At 33.7% G+C, this 9,716-nt stretch overlaps 2 protein-coding genes across 4 annotated transcripts; one reads left to right on the plus strand and one right to left on the minus strand.

Annotated features, from left to right (window-relative positions):
• The first annotated feature begins 257 nt into the window (after positions 1 to 257).
• Positions 258 to 4,269, plus strand: LOC141712084 (serine/threonine-protein kinase D6PKL1-like). 3 transcript variants are annotated; one of them, XM_074514879.1, is made up of 4 exons: positions 258 to 540; positions 630 to 1,013; positions 1,118 to 2,166; positions 2,773 to 4,269. In XM_074514879.1, the coding sequence occupies exons 3-4, from the start codon at positions 1,178 to 1,180 to the stop codon at positions 3,611 to 3,613; spliced, it is 1,830 nt and encodes a 609-aa protein (XP_074370980.1). In that variant the 5' UTR covers positions 258 to 540; positions 630 to 1,013; positions 1,118 to 1,177; the 3' UTR covers positions 3,614 to 4,269. The 3 variants fall into 3 exon arrangements, with proteins under 3 accessions (XP_074370980.1, XP_074370979.1, XP_074370978.1); XM_074514878.1 differs by having other exon boundaries at positions 630 to 2,166; XM_074514877.1 differs by lacking the exon at positions 630 to 1,013.
• A 266-nt stretch (positions 4,270 to 4,535) lies between these two features.
• LOC141712086 (U-box domain-containing protein 6) lies at positions 4,536 to 6,203 on the minus strand. Its single transcript, XM_074514880.1, has 2 exons — positions 5,676 to 6,203; positions 4,536 to 5,383 (listed from the first exon to the last, which is right to left on the minus strand). The coding sequence occupies exons 1-2, from the start codon at positions 5,888 to 5,890 to the stop codon at positions 4,615 to 4,617; spliced, it is 984 nt and encodes a 327-aa protein (XP_074370981.1). The 5' UTR covers positions 5,891 to 6,203; the 3' UTR covers positions 4,536 to 4,614.
• Between the last annotated feature and the right edge of the window lie 3,513 nt (positions 6,204 to 9,716).

The following is a 9,716-nucleotide window of genomic DNA, read 5'->3' on the forward strand; positions in this document are numbered from 1 at the left end:
TTTATTACAAAGATTTCTCTAAAAAAGGTAGGTAATTAGAGTATTATAAAGATAAATATTTACTAGTTTTTTAATAATTATAAATGTTTGCGGCATAAAATTTAAAATGATGAATTATACGTAGATTAATGACATAATAATTCAAATTTATGAAAATTTTAATATTAATATTAAAATTATTTGCGAAAAAAATAAAATTATAGCTCATGGATAGTTGGTAATGAATATGTATGGTCATGTGTAATATTAAACGAGGAACTCTGTACAACGAAACAATAATTAATGGGAAAGGGGGGCAGGATAGATTTTATATATTGTTGCTCCTCCTCCTCCAATCTCAATACTACTACTACCACCACTATCACTTGTTCCGATCAGATCTCAAAATGACTCCCCAAACAATGAACCTCTATTAATAAAGTTGTTTTCTCCTTTTCACTTTCTTGGCCTTGTAATATTTATTCATTCTCATAATTATTATATCACTTTCTGTTCCCTCTCGAAAGCAAGCTTGTTTCTTCATCTGCATTCTGTAATCAGGTCATTAAAATTTATAGTGTTTTTATGTGAATTATTTATTTATGTTTGTTTATTTAGTTTTTACTTTACTGTTTGCTGCGAAATTGCAGGAAAAGAAAAAGGAATCTTGGGAATCATGAATTACCCAGTTCATTTTTTGCTTTTGTTGGGGGAATAATTAACACCCCTTTTTCTTTTCTTGACTTTTTGTAATCAAAGTTTGTTGCTTTTTCTTTAGTTGCTTCTTTTTTTCATTTGTTGCTTGTGTTTGTGAATGTGGCTATTTTGGTGTGTTTGATAAGGATCATTAGTTCTTTTTTTGCAAGATCTTTGCTTGTGGTTTTCATTTGATTGTGATTCAAGTTCTGTTTTTGTTTGTTTTGCTTAAAAATGCAATCTTTTGGAAGTTTTTTGACTTTAATGAGCTGTTGCTGAATTTTTAGTTTACAGGATTTGTGCTGATTCGGTGTATTGTAACTAATTTGTAGCAGGAAGTATGCAATTCGGTTACTTTGCTTGTTTGCCTTCATAATTAAAGTGATTTTTTTTACTGCTATATGTGCTGGCTATTGATTCTGCTATTGGTGTTTCTGATTAGGAATCTATCGAGTTTCTCAATTGAACTATTATCAGCTGAGTGTTTCTTGTGATTAATTGAATGGAATCACTTGTTGAGGGAGTTAGTTCGTTGTGTCCTTTAGGGTACAATCCTTCTTCTGTTGTTGAAACTAATCGACCCCCTCGACCACTACGTACGAAGCAATCTGCCTCATCTGCAACTGTAATTGATTCATCCAGAGAGAACATGGATAAGGATGTGGTACCGGACTCGTCAAAGCTTCATCTCAAATCGAATAAGGGTAATTTGGGATTTGTGCATAAAAGTGAAGAAACTGTTCAAGAAAAAGTAATTTGTTCACAGAAATGTTCTGCTTCTATTGACAATTCTGCAAATTCTGATTCAAGCATCTTAGTGGACGCTGCAGATCTTGTTGAAAATAATTCATTACCTTCTAAAGTTGGAGTTGGTTGTAAAAGCCCTCAAGATTCTACCTCTCAATTTACGGAAGCCAAACAAAGTTTCACCAACACAGAAGTTAGTGAATGTGCAAGCAGTATAGGGAAATCTATGGAAAGTGGTGAAGTTAGTTACTCTTGTGATTTTGCTGAGAGCAGGAAGACAAGTATTAGGGGGAGCACTGGCAGTGACCTTAGTGATGAAAGTAGCTCTAGTAGTTTAAGTAGTGCGGTAAATAAACCACACAAGTCAAATGATTCAAGATGGGAAGCAATTCAAGCCGTCCGATCTCGTGATGGGAACTTGGGGTTAAACCACTTCAGGCTATTCAAGAGGTTAGGATGTGGAGATATAGGCAGTGTTCATCTGGCGGAGTTAGGCGGGACCAGAAATTATTTTGCCATTAAAGTCATGGACAAAGGAGCTCTAGCTAGTCGGAAGAAGCTGTTAAGAGCTCAGACAGAAAGAGAGATATTGCAGTCTCTAGATCATCCATTTTTGCCAACTCTGTACACACACTTTGAGACAGAGAACTTTTCTTTTTTGGTTATGGAATTCTGCCCGGGGGGAGACTTGCATGCACTTCGGCAAAAGCAGCCTGGAAGATTTTTCTCAGAGCATGCTGCCAGGTTAGAAATATATTGACTTTCAGTAATGGCGACAATCTAACTTCAAATGTCACCCTAGGAGAGTTTCAGAACCAATATCTTTTTGAAAAAATATGCATTATTCGTTTTTGCATAAATGTAAACTATTTATGATATTTTTATCTGCTTTAGGTCAGTCAGCTTCTGATTGGTATATTGGTAGTGTATATGTATATTTCAGCTGAAAACTACACGCTGAAATTTCACTCTTGTGAGAAGATTTAGCAGTTACCTCCTTTGCAGCTATTATCAAGATAGGTTAGTTACATACACAAAGTATTGACCTAAATTTGTTTAGTGTATAGAACACACATAGTTATTATTAACTTTATGCTTTGGAGATTGATTGTATACTTGCAACTAGATGTTTGAAGTAGTTATGATATGCAAGATTAAAACATACCGTAGATCATATGATATTTAATCACTTAAGATTTTGCTCCATCAGACAAATTACAAAATAAGATATAAATCGCAAGTATATCCATTGAGTAATTTTTTATTAATTAAGAAAAGATTCTATACGGCAAGAAGGTTTGACCGTAATTAATTATGTTCCAGCATATTAACTCAGGTTATTTTTTATAGGTTTTATGTGGCAGAAGTCCTCCTTGCCATGGAATACTTGCACATGCTTGGGATCATTTACAGAGATCTTAAACCAGAAAATGTTTTAGTGAGGGAAGACGGACATATTATGCTTTCTGATTTTGATCTCTCGCTTAGATGTGCAGTGAGCCCAACACTAGTGAGGTCCTCAAATTCTACCATGGATTCTAAAAACTCTGCATATTGTGTTCAACCATCTTGTGTTATCCAGCCATCTTGTATCCAGCCTACTTGTTTTGGACCACGCTTTTTGGGCATGTCTAAAAAACCAAAAAAACAAAAGCCTAAAGCTGAAATACATAATCAAGTGAGTCCCCTGCCTGAGCTAATGGCAGAACCTACAAGTGCTCGGTCAATGTCCTTTGTAGGTACACATGAATATTTGGCACCTGAAATTATTAAAGGAGAAGGCCACGGAAGTGCTGTAGATTGGTGGACATTTGGGATATTTTTGTACGAGCTCTTATTTGGAAAAACTCCATTCAAAGGGGCAGGTAATAGGGCCACCTTGTTTAATGTGGTCGGACAGCCCCTCAAGTTTCCAGAATCACCTAGTGTGAGTTTTGCTGCAAGGGACTTGATCCGGGGCTTACTTGTGAAAGAACCACAAAACCGCCTTGCATATAGACGCGGGGCTACTGAGATCAAACAGCACCCATTCTTTCAGAGTGTGAATTGGGCACTCATACGTTGTGCCAGCCCACCGGACGTGCCAAGACCATACTTGTACAACGAGGTACCAAAAGCACCTAAAGTAGACAAGGTACCCGGCGTTGATGTAAAGCCGTCTGGTAACTATTTAGAGATTGATTTCTTTTAATTTCGTTCTCCTTGCCTATCGGGATCGTGCTTTGAAGTCTTGTTCCGGTTGAACGAACAAAATATTGTTGTTCCACACCCTGTAATCAATCGTGAGTGATCTGTCTTTAACTTTGTTTTGGAATGAAGAACATTGCCTGGAAGAATTGAAATGCTCCAAAGTGATCAAGGATTTGATAGTCATTTTTGGATGTGTATATTGTTTAAACAAAATAATGACTGCAAGATCGGTGAAGTTCAGTAGTTTCTGCAGATTGTGAGGAATAAAGGATGCAGAAGATGGCGGTTCGAGGAAGTTGAAAGTTTTAAGAGTCAACATAATTGATCTACAAATATAATGCAGGGCAGACCCGGGTATATATCTAGTGTTTGTTGTTTGTACTTGTACACCACCACTGTTGTTTGTCAAGTCAGCCTTAAAATGTCATATCTTATAGTTGTGCAAGGTATCAAATTTAATACTTCTTACGGCTTTAATGTACTCTTTTAAACTCTACTTTTATACAATTATATTTGTATATGTAATCTAGGAACCGAGTTGACTGATTATGCAAGCGGGAAATGCACACGTACCGGTTCGTTCCGCTCTTTAAATTGTACAAAAGGTGAAAGTCGAGATGTTCATTTATGAAATGCTTATGTTTTGTAGTTTTTTCAGTGACACATTTTGTGCGTGGGTGTCTATGCAACACATAATCGAAAGTTGCGTCTCTACTCTCTTATAAAAGTACACTAGCATGGGTGTATACTTGTTTAATGTGGTATTTTAGGCCCTTCATTCTGAATCCTAGTACTTTCAATCGTCTTCTTAAAATTTTTATTTTTCAGGGCCAATTTTTTTTAGATAATCTGTCAGACCAGACATTTAAGCTCTTGTAAGTTGTAAGTTTCTCACCTTCAATTTTGTTAAAAATTAGTAGGGGAGAAAGGTGAAATATTTTCTTCTTTTTTGCCATATAAAAGGAGAAAATGTAGTCCTATACAAACAATGTCCGGAAAGATTCATATCCTAAGCTTTGCAATCAAATCCACCACTAGCTTTTGTTCTTTTTCACCCCTTTCTCCTCTGTCTATCTCTCCCATTACCTGCTCCATAAGCACATTTTTTAATAGCTTTTTCCTCGTATCCCCATCGGAACAATCCCTCAAAAGCAGCAGCAGTGCTCCCGCCATTTCCTTGGCTCTCCTAGTTCCATCCACACTCAGCTGAAGCAATCCTGGCATGACCCCTTCTCTTAGAATTAGTCCTCTATACCTTTCCCTGCAGCTTCGGCATATGAGTAGTAAAATTCCCACCGCGTGTTCTTTGCATTGCATGGAACCATCTTCTACACTTTCCACCAATGCTTGAATTGCTCCACTTGTGCCTGCAGTCTGTCTCAATGCAATCTGAGACGATGAAACAATCTTTTCCAGCAATGCAATCGCCTTTTCTACCACTTCACATGATTTATCCCATTCACTGATTAACTGAAGCAATTTAACTATGGTGCTAGTTACAGCAATTAACGGAATAATCTGCGAGCTGGTTGAAAGATTGTGGAGTGTAACGATTATATCAAGCTTGGCTTGAATACCTGTGGTATCAACATCAAGGATTTCAAGTAAGATTTCAATAGCTCCAGAACCTGCAACTGTCAGCTTGTTTGCTGAGCAAGAAGAGAGGGTCATAAGTGCAGCTATTGCAAGATCAACCAATGTCTCACTTTGGCACTGCAGGAGGTTAATTACGACTGGTATTGCGCCTGAGTTGGCAATAAGGATCTTGTTTCTGCATACAAAGTAAAAGGAAAACTTGGTAAGCCAGAAATTTATCATAAATAACACAATTATGTACCCGTCAAAGGTCTTAAAATATCACTGTTTATAATGTGTAATCAGGATCCATCGACGAGGACCAGAAGTACTGCATCAGGTCGAACTATTTCAAGCTAATAGCTGTGATAAGTTATCGACTTCCTGGAAGAAGAATGGAGAGAAACCAACTACTATACGCTAAAAAAATTATCTCAAGAAAGTACCAAGTAAAAAATATACAGAGTTTAGTGAACATTGAAACCTACCTTTCACTGCCAAAGGCCATATTTAACAAAGCATTAAGGGAAGCTTCAACAGCATCATAATCTTGTGTAGAAAGCATCGACACCAGGGGGACAATAATACCTCTTTCAATCAACTTGTGTTTCTTCTTACTTTTGAGATTATTGAGCTCCCTGGCTGCCAGAACTCGTGCTTCGGTATCACCAAATAACAGAGCTTTCACAACAACGTCCTCCATGGAGAAGAGAGACAGAGAAGTAGAAAGGGGGGGGGGGGTGTCTGTGATAAATGAAGAGAAGAATATATGTAAACTCAAGTCTGCATGTTAAGCAATATTTGTTTACAGGTGTGTGTTATTTAAATAAATGGGATTGCTTATGAAGGATGCAAGGTTAGTAAGGGCAGAGAGTGAGTAGTAAGTTTGGATGAGAAGCAAACTGACTATTCCCTATGTAGCTTTGTGTTAACTGTGTAGAGTGGAGATACCTGAGGAGGAATACTAATCTTTTACTTTCCTTTCATGGAAGTTATCGCCTTCAGCTTTTACCAACTTATCAAATTGGGAGATTCTTTTCAGTATTTCTCGGGCCATTATTAAATCAACTATCAACTGTTTCTTAACTGAATATAAACTCTTCAACTTCACTACCTCACCCAGTCCATGATTTATGATGACTTAGAGGCTGAATTACTTGATTATAAAATTGTCGCTCTTGCAGGAGCTCAAATTAAAATTAATACAGACTTAAAAAAACCCGAGTAATTTCTTCAACATAGCCAGGGGTTAGATCTTTACTGGTTCCGCCCACGACTAGAGTTTGTTTATCCTTGTTCCAAGTCATACTTGTTGCAGCTCCAGCAAGAATAGTTTTGCATGGTAGTAACCAAAATTACTTGCTAGTTTTGCGTAGAAAGCAAATTTGTAAACAATTTCAGATCATTTTGTATTTGTTTATGTAATGTAATTCCGCACCATGAGCAGGCATAAGAATTATAAGGAAATGAACTTGAAATACGATTAAAATAAGTAAATAATTTGAGACAACGCAACGCTTGTAAAATATCCTTGTCAAGTTGATTCTGCTTGTGCAGATGAACGAAAATTCTGGTGGGCTATCTATATATGGGGTGATGGTGTGATCCAAGACTGACGTTTCTGTTAAAAAAGTGGGCAAAATATACGGATATATTTTGGCTCGAGGGCACTTTCTCTCTTTCACGCACAATCACACAGGTCCCCAGTCAGAGTTAGTTGCCTTTTGTAACTGTAAGCAAGAGAAAAATTAACATTACTAAATTAAGCATTGCATTCTCCGTTCATATTTTCAAGGTATACACATCTCTGCTTTTTCTCTCGCGGCTACGAAAATCCATCATGACACACCCAAGAATGTTAAAATCCTAATATAAGATTATAAAAAGGGTTTTTTTACGTGTTAAAATTCTAATATAAAATTTTGAAAAGGTATTTCACTGTCACCTTAATATTTTAGAACGAATGATTCTTTTACATGATATTATACTTATGAGTTATGGGTGAACTTCGGTTCACATATCCAATAACCAGATGGATATATTCGAAATAATTTGATTTGGTATCCGAATTTATAAAATATGATTCGGTATTTGGAAACAACATTTCAAATTTTGAAATTTCGAATATTTTATTTTGATTTTCGGATTATTCAAAATATCCAAATTATTCGAATTATATTTTTATTTTAAAATTACATGAATACTATATATAAATATATGTAATTATTATATCACATTAATAAAAGGGCTATTAAAAGGGTTTTTTAAGTGTTAGAATTTTAATATAAAATATCGAAAAAGGAATTCCACTAACACCATAATATTTTAGAGCGATTGTTTCTTTTACAAAATATTATACTTATGAGGAGTGTTTTAAAAAAGCGGGAATCAGAATTGTTCGGTGGAGAAACCTTTCAGTGATTAATCGGATAATCGGTGATTAATCGAATTGATTAATCGAAGCATTAATCGTAAACATTTATTTAATAAATAATAAAAAATAATTATATTTAAATGTCATTAACCTTTTATAAGATTTACAAAAATAAAAACACATATCATTAATTCAGTATTGATATTTTAATAGTAAAATTTATAAAAAAAACTCCTATCACGAGTCCATAATTGATATTTAAGTAATTTATACTAATTAATTACTACTGATTACTCACTAATATTACTTGATAATTAGAAATTACTGCGTACAAATTCAAATCTTAATATTTTAAATTACTAACTACTTGATATTTAAGTGATAATTATTGAATAAATTTATAATACCTCGAAATTATAAATCTATCAAATAAGTAAGTTGAGTATTGAGATTTGAGAATAATTCACTAGGGATTTGTATAAAGGATTTATGGATATAAGAATATACGATTCTTTCTGTGTGTAAAAGAGTCAATACGTTAATATATTATTTTTAATATTAATTATTAAATGTTAAATGTTAATGATTATTTTTAAAAAAAAAAAAATATTTTTTTATTAATTTCAAACTTTGACCGATTCGACCGATTTTTGATCCGATTCGACTGATTTTTGACCGATTTTTCAAAAAACCGTACTTTGACCCGATTAACGATTAATCGAGACGGGACCCGTCCGAACTCCGATTAATCGGCCGATTTTTAGAACATTGCTTATGGGTTATGGGTGAACATTCAATTCAAATATCCAATACTCAAATGGATATATCTGAAATAATTTGGTTCAATATCCGAATTTATAAAATATGATTCACTATTTGGAAAGAATATTTCAAAATTTGTAACTGTTATATCACATTAATGTGTACAACAACTAATTTATTACTCACTCTATACATAATTGTTAATCTATTTTTATAAAATTACGTATATTTATAAAAATTTAAATGACATATTCACTTATATTGACATTGAAAATTAGAATAATAAATCTACATGTAATTAAAATCGATATTGAAAATAATAAATGAGTACCGGTATAAACGAGGAAATGGTTATAATAGCACGAGACGAAAAGATGGAAGCAATATTCAAGTTTATGCGATTCTATATAATATAATATAACTATTCTATTTTTTTTTACCTATTTTTACTTATTTTATATTGTTTAATGTTTATTGAAAGTTTAGATATGTCGACAACATTTTACTTGATCATTTTCATGATTATTTTAATTTCTCGAGAAAACAATTATAAAACTCTCAGGCTAATTATATGAAACAAATTCCGTGATTTGCAAAATTGAATTTTAATTTGATATATTATTAAAATGTCTGATTTAGAAGTGTTAGTACAATAATTATGTAATTTTTAGCTAATTAAATAGCTGTAAACTTGGAATTTTTGGTTACTTTGATAACCGACCCGAATTTTAAAATAGGCTTGGTAACCGATCAAATTTAATTCGGTTCGGTATTTAAAAATGAAAATTCTTTTATTTTGATATACAAAATAATTCCGGTTCGTACTCCAAATACCCGAATGCTCAGCCTAATCATATTATCAAAGTTCAGATTGACGAGAGACTCATATTCGACGTTTTGTCACATATTCACTCTCTGTCACGCCAATATTTTGATTAACATCTTATCACCTATTCGACTCTCTATCACCCCAATATTTTGATTGACATTCCGTCACCTATTCAATTTACCGTCACTCCCAATATTTTGACATTTGATCGTGAGACGACTTCCTTGATTACTTGACAAAATAAAGGGAGCCAAATTATAATTATAATTTAAAAAGTCAGGTATTATTTGCAACAAATAATACTTATCCACACCCCCGTTAAAACATAAAGTTCGACCTCTCATTAATTGGCAGAGCCGTACCTGAGGATGTACGAACGATTCAACGGAACAGATCACTCAAATTTTGATAGGCACGTTTGTATATTTATGATAAATTATATTTTGTCTAAAATTTTTAAAAATAAGCATAAATTTGTTTTTTAATAAAAATAATATTCAAATAAAAGAAAGGTCGAAAAATAGTAAAGGTAAAAAATTATAAAATATTATATTGGGCAAAACT

This window comes from Apium graveolens, chromosome 3, assembly GCF_009905375.1.
Source record: "Apium graveolens cultivar Ventura chromosome 3, ASM990537v1, whole genome shotgun sequence".
Taxonomy (NCBI): domain Eukaryota; kingdom Viridiplantae; phylum Streptophyta; class Magnoliopsida; order Apiales; family Apiaceae; genus Apium; species Apium graveolens.